At 42.2% G+C, this 17,644-nt stretch overlaps 2 protein-coding genes across 4 annotated transcripts in view; one reads left to right on the forward strand and one right to left on the reverse strand.

Annotated features, from left to right (window-relative positions):
* The window catches only part of DCTD (dCMP deaminase), a 264,163-nt gene that overhangs the window by 132,404 nt on the left and 114,115 nt on the right, over nucleotides 1-17,644 (forward strand). The gene's annotated exons all lie outside the window — the stretch shown is intronic.
* The window catches only part of TENM3 (teneurin transmembrane protein 3), a 255,087-nt gene continuing 251,812 nt past the window's right edge, over nucleotides 14,370-17,644 (reverse strand). For all 3 annotated transcript variants that reach the window (XM_081333123.1, XM_081333122.1, XM_081333121.1), the window contains one exon: nucleotides 14,370-17,023. In XM_081333123.1, coding sequence (XP_081189249.1) covers nucleotides 16,268-17,023 — 756 coding nt within the window. In that variant the 3' untranslated portion in view covers nucleotides 14,370-16,267. The remainder of the gene's footprint in view (nucleotides 17,024-17,644) is intronic.

Raw genomic sequence — 17,644 nt, forward strand, 5'->3', positions numbered from 1 at the left:
AAGAGCCTCTTGTTGCGGGTGAAGAAGGAGAGTGCAAAGGTTGGGTTGAAACTTAACATTAAGAAAACCAAGATCATGGCATCTTGCCCTCTCAATTCCTGGCAAATAGATGGGGAAGAAATGGAGGTAGTGACAGATTTTATTTTCCTGGGCTCCAGGATCACTGCACATGGGGACTGTAGCCAAGAAATTAAAAGACGCTTGCTCCTTGGGAGAAAAGCAATGGCAAATCTAAACAGCACACTAAAAAGCAGAGATAGCACCCTGTCAACAAAAATGCGTATAGTCAAGGCTATGGTCTTCCCAGTTGCAATTTATGGCAGTGAAAGCTGGACCATAAAAAAGGCTGAGCACCAAAGAATTGAGGCCTTTGAACTATGGTGCTGGAGAAGACTCCTGCGAGTCCCTTGGACTGCAAGGCAATCAAACCTGTCAGTCCTAGAGGAGATCAACCCTGACTGCTCTTTAGAAGGCCAGATCCTGAAGCTAAAACTCAAATACTTTGGCCACCTAATGAGAAGGAAGGACTCACTGGAGAAGAGCCTAATGCTGGGAAAGATTGAGGGCAATAGAAGACGTGGACGACAGAGAATGAGGTGGCTGGATGGAGTCACTGAAGTAGTAGGTGTGAGCTTAAATGGACTCGAGAAGATGGTAGAGGACAGGAAGGCCTGGAGAAACGTTATCCATAGGGTCGCGATGAGTCGGACACGACTTCGCAGCTAACAACAACAACATATGCACATAGATGATAGATAGATAGATATAGATGATAGACAATAGACAGACAGATAGATAGATAGATGGATAGATAGATAGATAGATAGATAGATAGATAGATAGATAGATAGATAGATAGATAGATAGATAGATATAGAGAAATAGATATATTCTGCGGTAGTTGATGTATTTTTAATTCGTGCTCTTTGAAACTAACTAGTTAGTATATTTCTGGAACAATTGCTACTATACTGATATGAAATGGAAGATTGCTTATAGAGGAGATTTGCATATACTGGGAGGTGCATATGGATGTACCTTGTTCATGTCTAAAATGCTTAAATTGTGTTTCCATATTCTCATCTCTCTTAATATTTCAGACAACTCCTTCCTTTATGTTTTGCACCAAAAATGGTCTGGGCAGTTCACAAGTAAAAATATTAAACAAAAACTATAAACATACGACAAAGAGTAAGTATGAAAGATGGTCAGATAGTAAAAACTGGACAGAAGCAAAAAAATACCCCACAAGATCTGCACAGCCTAAATGGGGCTTTCAATCATTCTCATTATCCAGGTTTTCCAGGCCTCCAAAATATAAGCTGGATGGGACCTTCTTTCATAGGGAAATCCTTGGTACAGAGAAAGGGCACTTCCAGGGTCCTGATTGACAACATTACTTAATTGGATGAACCTGCAGCATGCCAACCCTGCCTGTTTTAAAAGCTAGTTTTAAAGCACCTCACGTTTCTGATAATGTTTGGTCTTTGGATTTTTAAAAACAAAACATAATATTGCTATTGTCAATGCTGCAAACATTGACATATTTTTGCACTGACAATATAAGAGACAGCCTGTTACTTTAATTCCTTCGCTTTGGGGGGGGAAAGTCAACTGGATGTTTTGAGAAGACAAGAAAAGCCTGCGTACAGAATCGGAAGTGAAACTTCATATGTAAAACTAATTGGATAATGTGATTTATGATGTGTAGATAAGGGCGGGGATTGTGTGTGTTATGATGGGTTTGGGGGGAGGAGATTTTAGATTCTGGCATCCCTCCATGAGTGCCGATATTTCGTCTCATTACCAGCACCTTGAATCTCACCCGGAGGGCAACCGGAAGCCAATGCAGCTCGTGGAGTAGAGGTGTTACATGGGAGTATCGGGAAAGGAGAACCACTGCAAGACAGTGCCTCCCACTCCCAACCCCCTGAGACGCTGCAATAGGATACCATGGTCAATGGTATCGAAAGCCGCTGAGAGATCTAATAGAACTAAGACAGAGGAGCAACCCCTGTCCCAAGCCCACCAGAGATCATTCACCAGCACGACCAATGCCGTCTTAATGACGAAGGAGAGAACGACCCGATGGTGAGCTGACACATTCCACCTTTCTCGTTACCTGCCAAGCTCATAATCTCTAAGTCGGGTACACAGGTAGATTTAAAGGTGCTAATTGATTCTGGATTCTCCTGATGCATCATTAGCTTGCCATTTGCCATGAAACTGGGCATACGAGCAAAACTACTCTCCAAACCTGTGAGGTTCAAGCAAGCTGATGGCTCCCTGATGGGAGGGATTTTAGTCATGCAATTAACGGAGCCCCTACACCTAGAAATAGGTGAGCACTGGGAATTTTTTTGCTTCCTGGTGGCTTCAAAAATTACTGAGGCTGTGATGCTAGGATTAGCCTGGTTGGACAAATGGAAACCGTTTATCTGGTGGGAGAAAGGATTGAGAACTGTGAGACTACCCATAGGGCCCGATCCCCACATTGATTCAACAGATGTTACAGGGGATTTTAGCCCACCCAATGAGCGAGTGCACATGGCTACCTCACGACCACCAGGAGAGCTGCTCATCCCCAGTGAGTACCGGGACCTAGCGGAGGCATTTAGTGGGAAAGAATGAGATACCTTGCCTCCTCACTGGCCCAATGATTGTTCCATTGAACTGTTGCCGGGGGCCAAACTTCCACGACCAAGAATGTATGCTATGTCCTCCCTTGAAATGGAGGAGATGCAGCGATATGTGGATACAAACCTAGCGAGGGGATTCATTGAATGTGCCAAGTCTACTGTGGGAGCTCCTGTGTTGTTCAAAGAAAAGAAAGATGGGTCTCTTCATCTCTGTGTAGACTATTATGGCCTAAATGCTGTGAGTGTGGAAAATAAATACCCTCTTCCCCTCCTAAAAGACTTATTAACCCACCTGGCGAAGGGGAGTATCTTCACCAAGTTAGACCTGAGAGAAGCATATTACTGGGTGAGAATAAAGGAGGGGGATGAGTGGAAAACAGCCTTCAACTGCCCCTTGGGAAGCTACCAATTCAAAGTCATGCCATTTGGATTACAGGGGGCCCCAGCCGTATTTATGCAGTTGATTAATGAGGTCCTACATGAACATTTATATAAAGGGGTTCTGGTGTATCTTGATAACATTCTGATATACAGTATGAATATGACTGATCACATAAGACTGGTCAGAGAAGTGTTAAAAAAACTATTGAATGCCAAACTTTATGTCAAATTGTCAAAATGTGAATTTCACCAAACCCGATTAGATTATCTTGGCTATAGAATTTCTGATGAGGACATCGAAATGGACCCAGCCAAAGTGAAAACAACAAACAGCTCCAGAGCTTCCTAGGGTTTGCCAATTTCTACCATCAATTCATTCTCTCTTTTGCTGAGATTGCTCTACCCCTTACAGAACTACTCAAAACGGGTAAGGGAGGGGGAAAACCGTGACCTGGCCAACCACTAGCATGGACTATGAATTGTCAGAAAGCTTTTGAGAATTTAAAAAGACTATTTGCGGCTGAACCGGTCCTAAAGCACCCCTGCCCCGGGGAGCCCTTTGTAATTCAAGCAGATGCCAGCGACGTGGCAGTTGGAGCTATGTTACTACAAAAGAATAAGAGTGGAGTCCTACAACCTTGTGCCTACACCTCTAAGAAATTCACGGAAGGTGAGAGGAGATGGACATTCTGGGAGAAAGAGGCCTTTGCAATTAGGTGGGGGCTATTAAACTGGCGACACTATTTAGAAGGGAGCAAGGTGCCTTTTGAAGTATGGACAGATCACAAAAATTTACAGGCACTAAAAACTCCCCGCAAATTGTCTCCAAAGCAAGTGTTATGGGCACAGTACTTTAACCATTTTAACTTTACTTTAAAGTACATACCGGGAAGGAAAAATGTCCTAGCTGATGCGCTATCCCAACTGCCACAGTACAAAAGTGAACGCGAAGAGGTCTATGAGACAATTATCCCCAGTTCACAATCTGCAGCACAATTCACACCTCGCAGAACCCCTAATCCTGATGACCCGGAAGCGAAGAAGATAAAATGAGAGCTCCTTGCCAATCAATGGTTCAAAGATAATCAAACCTCCCTAACATGCAGGGATGGTTTGGCATACATTGGGGAAAAATTGTATCTACCTGAAACCCTCTGTCTCAATGCTCTCAGACACAGCCATGATGTAAAACAGGCTGGACACTTCAGATATTTAAAAACTCTACACCTCAGCAATTTTGGTGGCCGGGGCTAAAACGAGATGTGGAAAACTATGTCAAGAGTTGTACCGTATGTGCCACCATGAAAAGAATTCCAGGGAAAACCCCTGGGCTACTGCAATTGATTAATAATAATAATAATAATAATAATAATAATAATAATAATAATAATAATAATAATAATAATAATAATAATAATAATAATAATAATAATAATAATAATAATTTTATTTGTATACCGCCCTTCTCCCGAAGGACTCAGGGCGGTGAACAGGGCAAACATATAAAAATACAAAGATACAAAAGTTAAAAGAGAATTAAACAACTGCCCAGGCTAAAACAATAGGTAAAAATATTTACAACAACAGTAAAATCCCAACCCATCCCCCATCAGGCCAGGCCGGCTTGTTCGAACAAATGAGTCTTTAGATCACGCCGGAAGGAGCGAAGGTCGGGCGCCATCCGGAGCTCAACCGGCAACCGATTCCATAAATCCGGGGTGCTCACAGAGGACCTCCCCCTGGGGGCCACCAGACGGCATTCTCTGACCGGTGGCACCCTGAGGAGGCCCTCTCTGTGGGAATGCACAGGGCGGAGGGAAGTTGATGCCGGCAGCAGGTGATCCCTGAGGTACTTCGGATCCATGCCATGTAGGGCCTTGAAAACCATTACCAAAACCTTGAATCTCACTCGGAAGACAACTGGGAGCCAATGCAGCTCACGGAGCAGAGGTGTAACATGGGAGTATCGGGAGACTCCCAGCACAACTCTCGCGGCTGCATTCTGTACCAGTTGGAGCCTCCGAGTGGTCCTCAAGGGCAGCCCCATGTAGAGAGCGTTGCAGTAGTCTAAACGAGAGGTCATGAGCGCATGAGTGACCGTACGCACGGCATCCCGGTCTAGATAGGGCCGCAACTGGCGCACCAGGCAAACCTGGGCGAAGGCCCCCCTAGTCACAGTTGTTATGTGGTCTTCCAGAGTAAGCTGTGAATCTAGGAGGACTCCCAAGTTGCAAGCCCTATCTACGGGGGGTAATAGCTCACCCCCCATAGAAAGAGATGGAATAATCTGATTATCCCGAGATGCCGGTACGTACAGCCACTCAGGTAGCCGACCCTTCTCAACCATGGGAAGAAATAGCCCCCCCAATCTAAGTGGGGAAAAAGGTTTATCTGTCAACTAAATATTTATGTCTCAAATTACCCAGCAAGAAATTGGGACCAAAATTCTTGGGGCATTTCCCCATTGTGAAAATCATCAACCCGGTCACAGTAAAATTGAAACTCCCCAGGCTTTTGGGAAAAATTCACCTGGTATTCCATTGTAGCTTACAGAAATCTTTTCGAGCCTCCACTTTAAGATCTCCTCCTAAAAAAGCACCTGGACCCCTCGTAGTAGCAGGTCAAACCCATTATGAAGTGAAATGTATTCTTGACTCTAGAATCTTAAAGGGAAAATTGCAGTACCTAGTACAATGGAAGGGATACCCATTGTCTGAAGCCATTTGGGTGAAATCTACCGATGTGAAAGCTGACAAACCTATTAAAATGTTTTATGAAAAACACCCCAACAAACCAAAAGCCAGCTCCTAACTTGTGTTTGTTTACATTACAGGATCTGTTCTTTTTGTAAGGGGGGCCAGATGTCAATGCTGCAAACATTGTCATATTTTTTGCACTGACAATATAAGAGACAGCCTGTTACTTTAATTGCTTCACTTTGGGGGGAAACGTCAACCGGATGTTTTGAAAAGATAAGAAAAGCCCATGTACAGAATGGGAAGTGAAACCTCATATGTAAAACTAATTGGATAATGTGATTTATGACATGTAGATAAGGGCAGGGATTGTGTGTGTTATGATGGGTTTGGGGGGAGGAGATTTCAGATTCTGGCATCCCTCCATGAGTGCCGATGTTTCATCTCATTATTGAGACTTTTTAGATAAACAATGCCTGCATTTTGTTTGAACTGTCTCATTTATCGGAACTATGACAGCTATACCTCTGTTGTTTTTTATAAAACTGAAATTTGATTTTTTTTGACTGAAATACATGCTTTTTACATGTTGAAGATTAACATATACATAAATGCAAATAATACTGCATGTAGAGCTAAGTAAATTTTTAGAAGTTGGTTGTTTTAACACCTGCACAATTTTCAGTGTTAATTACCAAACATTTCAAACTCAGAATTTAATTTAATTTTAATTTATTAATATTTCTATACCGCCCTTCTCCCGAAGGACTCAGGGCGGTGTACAGGGCAAGAATAAAACACAGAGTTACAAAAATTAAAAGATAATTAAATACATGCCCATAAAAACAGTTGGTACATTAATAAAAACCCCAATAAAATGATAGTAAAAAACCCCACCAATCCCCCCTCAGGCCAGGCTGGCTTGTTCGAACAGGTATGTTTTCAGATCGCGGCAAAAGGAGCGAAGATCGGGCGCCGTCCGGAGCTCAACCGGTAACTGGTTCCATAGCTCCGGGGCGCCCACAGAGAAAGATCTCCCCCTGGGGGCCACCAATCTACATTCTCTGACCGGTGGCACCCTGAGGAGTCCCTCTCTGTGGGAACGCACAGGGCGGAGGGAAGTTGACGCCGGCAGCAGGTGTTCCCTAAGGTACTCCGGACCCCTGCCATGTAGGGCTTTAAACACCATTACTAGTACCTTGAATCTCACCCGGAAGACAACTGGCAACCAATGCAGCTCACGGAGCAGAGGTGTGACATGGGAGTATCGGGAAACTCCCAACACAACTCTCGCGGCTGCATTCTGTGCCAGTTGGAGCTTCCGGGTGGTCCTCAAGGGCAGCCCCATGTAGAGAGCGTTGCAGTAGTCTAGTCGAGAGGTCACGAGCGCGTGAGTGACCGTGCATAGATCATCCCGGCTTAGATAGGGCCGCAACTGGCGCACCAGGCGAACCTGGGCAAAAGCCCCCCTAGTCACAGCTCCTATGTGGTCTTCCAGAGTGAGCCGTGAATCTAGGAGGACTCCCAAGTTGCGAGCCCTATCTACGGGGGGTAATAATTCGCCCCCCATAGCGAGAGGTGGAATGTCCGAATAAACCTGGGATGAAGGTATGCAAAGCCACTCGGTCTTGTCGGGGTTGAGTTGAAGTCTGTTCCTCCCCATCCAGACCCGAACCGCCTCCAGGCAACGGGACATCACGTTGAGGGCATCACTGGGGTGGTTTGGGGTCGAAAGGAAAAGCTGGGTATCATCAGCATACTGATGATACCCAACTCCAAAACCGATCTCCCCCAGCGGTTTCATATAGATGTTGAACAGGAGAGGCGAGAGGACCGACCCCTGAGGAACTCCACAAACAAGAGACCTCGCGGTCGACCTCTGCCCTCCTGCCAACACTGACTGCGAGCGTCCCCGGAGATAGGAGGAGAACCACTGTAAAACCGTGCCTCCCACTCCCAATCCCCTGAGACGCCACAGCAAGATACCATGGTCGATGGTATCGAAAGCCGCTGAGAGGTCTAATAGGACCAGAACAGAGGAATGCCCCCTGTCCCGAGCCCTCCAGAGATCATTCACCAGCGCGACCAATGCCGTCTCCGTGCTGTACCCAGGCCTGAAACCCGATTGGTACGGGTCTAGATAATCCGCTTCATCCAGGACCAGAGGGAGCTGATGTGCCACCACACTCTCAACAACCTTCGCAAGAAAGCGAAGGTTGGAGACAGGACGAAAGTTGTTCAATACAGCTGGGTCCAAGGCAGGCTTCTTGAGGAGAGGCCTCACCACCGCCTCTTTCAAGACGGCGGGGAAGCTGCCCTCACTCAAAGAAGCCGATATAACTGCCTGGAACCAGCTGCATGTCCTCTCCCGGGCTGCATAGACCAGCCAGGAAGGGCACGGGTCCAATAAACATGTGGTGGTGCTCAGCCTCCCCATGATCCTGTCCACTTCCTCCGGAGTCACAGAATCAAACTCCTCCCAGGTGATATCGACAAGACCGCCCGTGTCCTGCTCGACAGACTCTGCCCAGTCAGAGTCCAGACCGGTCCGAATCCGAGCGATTTTGTCCGACAGATGCTGGTTAAACTCCTCGGCATGACCCTGCAAGGGTTCCTCCCTCACCTCCTGATTCAGGAGGGAGCGAGTCACCCTAAACAGGGCGGCCGGGCGATTATCTGCGGACGCGATAAGGGTGGCGAAGTGGTTAGACCTCGCCTCCCTTATCGCAGCAAGATAAGACCTAGTATAGGTTCTTAGTCGCAATCGGTCGGATTCGGATCGGCTGGATCTCCAACCGCTCTCTAGGCCCCGTCTCCGACGCTTCATCTCCCGGAGCTCCGCGGAAAACCATGGAGCTCGACAGGATCTGCACCGGGTCAGGGGCCGCAGGGGTACAACTCGGTCAAGAGCCTCAGTGGCTGCCCTTTCCCAGGCTTCCACTAAGGCGTCTGCCGAGCTGTGAGCAAGGGAGGCAGGTGGGTACCCCAGCACCGCCTGGAACCTCTGGGGATCCATTAAGCGTCTGGGGTGGTACCATTTGATAGGTTCCACACACCCACGGCAGGGGGTGGCAAAACGGAAGACCAGCCGCAGGAGATGATGATCGGTGCATGACAGGGGCATAACAATTGGGGAGCCCCCACCAAGATCATCTAACCACCGTCCAGATAAGAAAACTAGGTCAAGAGTGTGGCCTCCCTCATGAGTCGGTCCCGAAATTACTTGCGTCAGGTCCATGGCCGTCATGGAAGCCATGAACTCCCGAGCCAACTCAGATGATCCTCCCAGAGATGGTAGATTGAAGTCCCCCAAAACTATAAGTTTCGGGAACTCAATCACCAACCCAGAGAGGACATCGAGAAGCTCAGGCAGGGCTGCTGCTGCGTGACTAGGCGAAAGGTACACCAGCAGCAAGCCCAACTGCGCACCAGGGCCGCATCTCAAAAAGAGAGACTCACACCCGACTATCTGGGGAACGGTGGCCTCCCGTGGACACAAGGTCTCCCTCATAACAACAGCCACTCCCCCACCCCTACCCTGAGCCCGAGGCCGGTGTAGCACCCGGAAACCTGGTGGGCAAAGATCAACCAGAGGAATACCGCCCTCTGGGCCCAACCAAGTTTCCGTGATGCAAGCCAGGTCCGCCTGCTCACCCTCGACCAAATCACGGACGAGAAGAGCTTTGTTAGCGACAGACCTGGCATTCAAGTACACCAGCCGGAGCTCAGGAGGCTGCACATCCTCACTCCCGGGACCTCGGGGCGGAGCCAGAGGGTCGGAGTGCCTCACCGCTTGTAAGCAGCGGAGAGACCTTCCCTGAGATCGATACGGCCCTCTGTTCCTACACCTGCTGCCATTCCCTAACGTCGTGGGAATGGGTAATCCCACGACTGGCCCTGGAGCCCCAGAAGCAACCGACCCCCGCTCCTCCCCCCCGCGATCCGCCTCGGCACTGGCCTGAACAAAGGTTGTTGGACTGCCCCCCTCGTCCAAACAACCAAAAGAAGTACCCTCCCTCCTCCCTAACCCCCAAAAAAATTTCGACAAAAAACTAACCAGGGGCCTCTTATTAGGTTTACGTCGGAGGCCCCTACCCGTGCCCAGCCATCTCTCAGGGTCCCAATAAGTGGGCCCTTCCTCGAGATTGTACTCGGCTGGAAAGGCGGGTCGCCCCCAGGAAGGGGGAGCACCCCTGAGAGCGAGCAAGTCCGTAGAGGAATACCTAAGATAAGGCATAAGAGCAGTCCAGATGCAGGCAGTCCATAGTCCGTAAGGAGGGTCTAAGCAGAGGACAAATAGGTGTCCCGACCCTCCACCCAGCCACTGCCACTCAGATTGGTCAGTGAGAATAAAAGCTTCCCTTTAAAGCTAAAGAGGTCAGCCACCGCTAAATGACAAACTTTAACTGACTTTTTTTGTGAGCTTATAAAGTACAGTTGAGAAAAGTTTCCCTTTTGTTATCTAGACCTTTCCTTTTGTTTGTTGAGCGTGCAAATTTTAACAGAAAAGACAGTGTGCAAGGACTTGGAAAAAACATCAAAACAATTATTTGTTGACACTGTGGTCTTCTTTGCAGCTTTTTGAATTATATTTTCCTTTTGAAACAAATGCCTAGTTTATAAATGCTGGTGATGATGCTTGTACTGACCCCTAAGTGGAAAAGTATACCATTTTAATTGGAGTGCTTTCTCAGACAGAAAGCCTTGTTGCACAGAATTTAGCTGGTCTATTGTCTAATTTGGGATATCCAATTCATTTTAGGGCTAAAGAATGCCTTCCATAGGATTCTGCAATAATCAGAACATAAAAGCGGAAAGGGAAGTTGTTTTGGAGCTTACTAACAGGCTCAAATTACAATTCCTTAAAGAAGCTATATTGTTTCTTAGATTAATGCAGCTTGAACAGTGAGAGCCAATGAAAATAGTTTTGATTCAAGAAGGTACAACAGGAATGACATTTATGCACATGCATGCTCCTTCTGAAATCACCATGTAGCCCTAATGCCAAACACACATTTTTTTATTGGCAAAACACAATGATCCCTTTCCTTAGTACAACTGCAGACAGTTGCAATAGGTGTCTTCAAAGATCACCTTTTATATTGTGCGTTTGGTGATTGCTGGTAGTGTCAGAATGCAGAAAACGTGTGGATTTCCATTTTTTATACTGCTTGCCGGATAAGGATTGGCTGTTCTCTAGGGTGCTTTAAAAATGGCTAGTTATAAACATGCTTTTAAAACAAACATTTGATATGTTTGGCCTCTCAAAGGACAATGTAAACTGCAATATCTAATGGAACTTTGACATGGAATGTGAACTAAATCTGAGTGGTGATAAGCTGATCAGCACACTTCTATTGCCTGCTGCTAAGTGTGAAAATAACGGCAGGGTACTGCAGTGAGGCAAACATGGATTGGGTTAGATTTCCAAAGCAGTGAACCCAGAGTCTTTTATACAGAAGCTACTTAACACAGCCAATCAAGTTTTGTGAATTAACCTGGACCCTAAAAATGGCCCAATAATAAAAATACAAAAACTCTGAAGAAGTGTTATAAGTGACCCTGCCAATTTGATTTTAATGATCATATCTGTGCAATAGATACAACTGTTAAACTTGTTCATGAATCAGTGTAATATATATTCATATATCTAACTGTTATTCCTTGCTTTCATTTGAGCCTCTAAACTAGAAAGGGTTTTTATAATTGCTCTTATGGCACTATATTAGCCCAATGACTGTTTTGAGTTGGGAGTGGTGTATGTTGCACCAGGCCATAGAAACTGCTTGGTAATAAAGTCTATCTTATTAAACTAATTGTTAACTTTTATTTTTTTTGCTGAAATATTAATTTTTGTGACTTTTTGGGATTTTGCTAAGATTTATGAACATATAACATGTTTTAATAGATAACGTTTTACCATCTCTGCCATTAAAATTTGTGACTGCACTTTGTTGTAAAACATGTAAAAAAAATTCAGAAATAAATCACTATTTTCTTTCATGTATTTGCTGAAGGTTGGCATAGAATTGCAGTTGAGACACCTACAATAAATGATATAAATTAAGAAAATTGAATTACGTCTTATCTATTCTGTGAATTCATTAGGTGGCTATGAAACAAGTTGCCAACAAATTCCTTCATCTAAAATATAAGTTAATATTATAGACCTACAGTACCTTTAATGATTATAATTAGACAATGAACATCCTAAAATGATATGCAAATTGGAATAAGAAATTGTTCATTACTTGCAAAAAGCTCTAAGTGTACTGACAGTCTTTTTCCATTTAAAATGAAGAATTAATTTCTCCTGTTGTTGGAGTATGTGTATATGTGCAGGGTTATCTGTAGCAGACAAGTAACATGATTTGTGTTTGCTTGACATGTTATCAAACTGCCGTTTTCTCTACAAGGAAGCATTTTGCAATGCCCCTCTTCCAATTCACATCAAAATATGCTATTGTTATATGTAAAACATACTGAATGATTTGAAGATACCACTTCCCAGTGAAAGGTTCCTCTCATGATCGGTTAGTTAAATGAATCTTGTCATTTTCAGAATGCAAGAGACACAGCTTCAATTGTCTTCTTTTAAAATTTGCGAAGCTTAACTTTGAGAAGTATAGTTAATGCTTCTGTAAAGTAGGTCTCTGGAGACCCCTGCCATGATTTGCCTTGCTGAACTAGCAGTTTGAGACACTGGCAGAAGGTGCGGGAAACAACTCCCAATTGTGGAGCAAATAAATCAATACTAGTACAACCAGATCACTTTGCATCTAGAAGTTGAAATAAAAATAGCAGAGTTATAATGTCTGACAGACATAGTTAAGAAAAAAAAACACAGACACATTGGCTTGGCTTTTATTGGAAAGCCTAGATGCAATCTATAGTCATCAAGTTGTGGAAAACTTCAGGATACATATAAAGTTTGGAAGGCAAATGAAAAGAACAATACAAATTGGACAAAAAATACATTTCAAAATTGCATGAAAACATTTTGATTAGCTTTGCCTAAAATACTCTGAATTTCCAAAGGTGAATTACTTTAATACAGTTTTTCATTAAAAAAAAACTTTTTAGTTTACATTTTCCCCAGTCACTATGTCATGTAGGAACATTTCAGGTATTTTTTACAGTATGAAAAAGATCTACTAAAGACTTATGAAAGAAGGCTAATTGGCCATCATTCAATTTAAGCCAACAGATAAAAGTTTGGGGTTATTTGTGAAAGCACAAGGACACATCAACAGAAATCTTAGTGCTATTCCAACTTGTCGTACACCAGATCTGTTGTAGTATTTCTATAGAATAGTATATCACTATATTTCCAGTATGAGCCCAAATAAACAGAAAATCCAGTGCTTTCAAAAAAAAATCCTCTGCAATTCTACCAAACAGAACTATAGACAGGCTACGTACTGAGATTTAAACTGAGATAGGAACTAATGGCACTGATCAGCATTTTTTTAATCCTAATTTCTAAATTTGGATTCTTTGTGTGTCTGAAAAATAACAATTAAGCATTTATTTACACTTTAAATGTAATAAAATAATAGCTTTTGTTCTAAACGTCTAGATTGTTATTGTATAGGTTGTGTCCAATGTGACACAGGTAATACTATGACTTGCTTGATCATATATATACTCTGTAACTGAAAGCACACATATCTATTACAGAATCTCAGTGCAGAAAGCAATTAGAAAACAATTTTAAAAATTCATTAATGTAATTCCTTTACATGTTTCAGATATATTTAACTGGCATTTATATCTTGATTTTTTTAGCACAGAAAAATGAAAATGGACTAGTTTCCCAAAATAAACAATATTTTCGAATATATGCTGCTGAAAATAGTACGAAGGATGGAAAACAGAAATTAGGCCTTTGAGATTTTTTTTCCTTCCCACATATAAATTATGCAATATTAATACCGATAAAAAGTTTAAATGTATTTTCAAATCATGCAACATTCAGCTCAATTGCAAGTAAGTTGTATTATTATACTTATAAAAAAGGATCGGGGATCAAAATATTGTTTTAATGTGTTTTTCCATAAGACAATTACCAGAAATTGTCAATATTTTTTGTGCCTGAAGGTTTTTTAAATGGAAGCTGAGCATTTCAAGTTTTTACACAAACATCTGTACTAACAAATTAACTAGAAAAACGTGAAAAGATAGGCATTACAGAATTTTTAAATATGTTAAACTTTTTGAGACAGGTATTTTTATTGATTTGTTAATAAGAAAGTGCTGGGCCAACTCTTTGCGAGGCTGGCATTTGGCATGAAAATTATGTTCCCCTCTTTACATCCCAGATTTTATCATTAATGGAGATATATTTAGAATCTATTCAGAAATATTCCTTTTGGTTGCTGTTTCAGGTATTCAACAGGAGAGATCTGATACTATAACCTGGCTTAAGAAAATTATACATGATTTATATTAAATTCTTCTATCAGCACATCTCAAGTCCTAACACGAGTTATCCACAAATGCTGATTAGATACTATCCTATCCTATCCATTTCTTGAATGTCTTTTCATTTTTTTCAGTTGATAGGAAACCTTCCTTTTTATTCCATCTCCTCAGATAGAATTCTGTTTTTTTTCTTTTCTTCCAGAAGAGAATTGAGTATGTTTTTTTCACACATGCAGAAAACCAAAACAAAACTAAACAAACCACAAAGACTCACAGGTTCCCAGACACAAGAAACTCAGTTATTGCTCTCTCACCATCACACATTGGCAACAATCAGGATGGCTGGGAGACCTGTTACTTGTCTTGTCCTTTGCAAGCTGGATTAAAAATGTAAGAAATAAATCCCCACAATGATGTGATGATGTCATCATGGGCAGATTTATTTCCTGTCCATTTTTTGCTTGCTTCTAATTCTTTTCTGTGTCTAAGGGATATGTGTATGAAAACTAACATCCATAGAAAATAAGCACCTAAAAAGATCCTGTTTTATGAGGCTTCTAGAGGATGTTGCTTAATCCTCAGAAGACGAGAGCTAAATTCCCACAACATGGTTGACCAAATATAGTATTTCCATGATACAATTAACCCCCAACTGACCCAGTTAAGCATATTGTGAGAACCAATCCTGTGTGTTTAGAACAGCATCAACTTGTCTTCATGAACCACTAAATATCTGAGATTGCAGTCCTAAATTTATTCATCAAAGAATACATCCCAGAAAGGAATTTACTTCTGTGTAAAGAAGTATGGAAATGTTCCTTTTATGACATAACACAACTTCACATCCCATATGTTTTCTAAAACCCACACATTAGAAAGGTGTAAAAAGAATAAGTACACCTTGAGCTCTGAAAGAGAACAAGGCATGTCCAGCCTACAAAAGTCTTTTATGGTAACAAATGAGTCTTGCTGAATGGTTCTTCCTTCCTTTTAGCGGTAACTGATGAAACCATGCTTGCCAGGACTCAAGCAAAGAGAGAGAGAAAGAGAGGAAAAAGAGCAGCAACTCTGTTTCCTTCTAGTCTGTGATTCCTCCATCCTTTCTCAAAAGTGATCCAAAGAGAAAAATGCACCGTGTTAAAGTTAATACAAAAATATTAACACTTCTATCCAATTGTTGTATACTGTTATATCTCTACATTATAACTCTTAATACTGTACAGGTATAACATAATAAAAGATGCAATTCTTTTAAAAAATTCACACACTGCATATTTTTATTATTTTATTTAAGTATAAACTTTTTTAAACACTTTACATAAATTAACTCCTCTGAGACTAATATTTGATGTACAGTAAATTGTAATTCATATAAAAATCCATAAACAACTTGTCTCACATAATTTACAAAAAAAATCAAGCTTCCTTTGCTTCTCTGTGACAAGAATTCTATTTGCCATTTTCCCCAAGGTAAACCCCATGATCACCGTAAAATCCATTACCAAATTTTGATTGTAGAATAAATTGCTTGTGCCAGTGTCCTTTCAAAAAGCAGCACTGTTAAAGCCATTGGGGTGTCCATACACAAAAAGTTTTGTCCCCCTCTTAACATGAACAGAGATTATATACCACATCCTAGGCAGAGAAAGGGAGTGAGCAGGAGAGAAGAGGAGGAGGAGGAAGGGGGAGAAGGAAGAGGAGGAGGAAAAAGACTAAATCTTGTAAGCAAAAGTCAACAATTTAGTAATATTTGGAAACACTGTTATCGCTTTCGTTTTTAGTTACTGGAATAGTCAGCCAGTTGGAAACTCTTTATATCTTTCTTTTTATTACTTTCTATCCAACATGAGTGTAGCGATATGCATATGTAAACATATTCTTTAAAGCAGATCACCTTTAAGGTCATTCAGAAAAAAAACCACAGCTCCAGTTTTTCTTTTTAATATTATCATTCTTCTGGAAGGCTCTCTCTTTGTTGTAGAGTCCATTCAGATTGTGCTACAGATAACTCTGAGCAAAGATGTACATTTAGGCTCAAGTAATAATGCAGCAAACTATTTGGTCTCCCCTCTTAGAAGACACTGGCACAAGATCCGTCTCTTTGGCAAGCCAAGCTCAACCAATGTGTTACCTCTTTCCAATCTCACTTTGCCTAAGAAACTGTATATTGTTAGCACTGTCAGCTAATTCGGGGTATTGCTCAACAGAGAGTACATAGTACCCATCATATCCTTGAACTTTTCCAGCACTCAAAAGTTGCCTCTTTTCTCCTTCTGTCCATAGCCTGGCCCCTTCCTCTCCATCTCTCACTCGTTGCTGTTCTCTGGCCCAGGCATTGGAGAGAGCCCTTTGCCTAGCCTGTTCTAATATCCGTGCCTTCTCCTCATCAAGCGTCATGCCGTAACGGACATGAAGAGCTAGTGCACCATACTGCATTTCAACATCAGCAAACCTACGAGTCCTGCCATTCACTACAGTGGTGGACTGGGAAACTGTGACATTGATGCCATTCTCCAGTGCCTTCCGGCCACTCGTCAATCTCAGCGTGCCCAAGTCACTCTCGGGTGATGTGGTTTTAATGAAATAATGTGTGTCCTTTCCCTCAACAGTGAAGTGCAGGTTTTCCAGGTAGTATGCAGTATTCAGAACAGCTGCCACTTTGATACAATCTTCATTTGCAATGTTAAGCACATTGGTCTGTACTTTGCCTTGATTGACAGCAAGCATTACTCCTTTTCCAATCAAAGACTTCACAGTTGCAAACCATAACCAGGATTTCTCACTACCAGGTCTACGCTTGCTGATCTGGACTTCTGCCATTTTTCCTAGGGATAGGAAAGCCTTTGCTTCCCTTGCCACTTCTTGTTGCACTCCAGAAATCGGCTGAAAACAAGAACAGACAGAATTTTTTTTTACAAGCCTATAAATTCCAACAGTCAAGCATTTATTGGCATGGTGCCTGCAGCTGACAACATGATATGCCACAATGACACTGCTGCAGCTAATTGAATTCACAGACTGGATTCCACTCTTATAAGTTCTACGTTGCTTGATATATTTCAATATTTATTATCGTTTTTGACCAAAAAGTTTAAAAAGTAGCACAGAATGACTCCAAAGAAAAAAATCAGCCAATCTATTCCTTATTGTGATCATTAACCAATCAAAATAAAATTAGAAACATTGAACGCAGAAATCTGCTATGCTTCACTAGTTTTTATATCAGTCTTTATTATGTTGTTATATACCATGAAATAATACAAAAATAAAACATTGTCGAGATAGGAAGATGAATGCAATAAATTGATTTGCTAAAGAATTAAAAACAAAGACATCTTTGGTGCATACTTATAATGTAAATAATTACCAAAATAATTATTACCTGTATTCCTATCAGTAATTTTCTATAAGTTTCCTTTAGTGATTTTTTCATTGCAAAAATGAAAGAAAGTTTATTGTAAGACTCTTATGCTTGCTTATACGCTTGGTTCAATTATATTTGGT

This window comes from Vipera berus (genome assembly GCF_964194415.1).
Source record: "Vipera berus genome assembly, chromosome: 7".
Taxonomy (NCBI): domain Eukaryota; kingdom Metazoa; phylum Chordata; class Lepidosauria; order Squamata; family Viperidae; genus Vipera; species Vipera berus.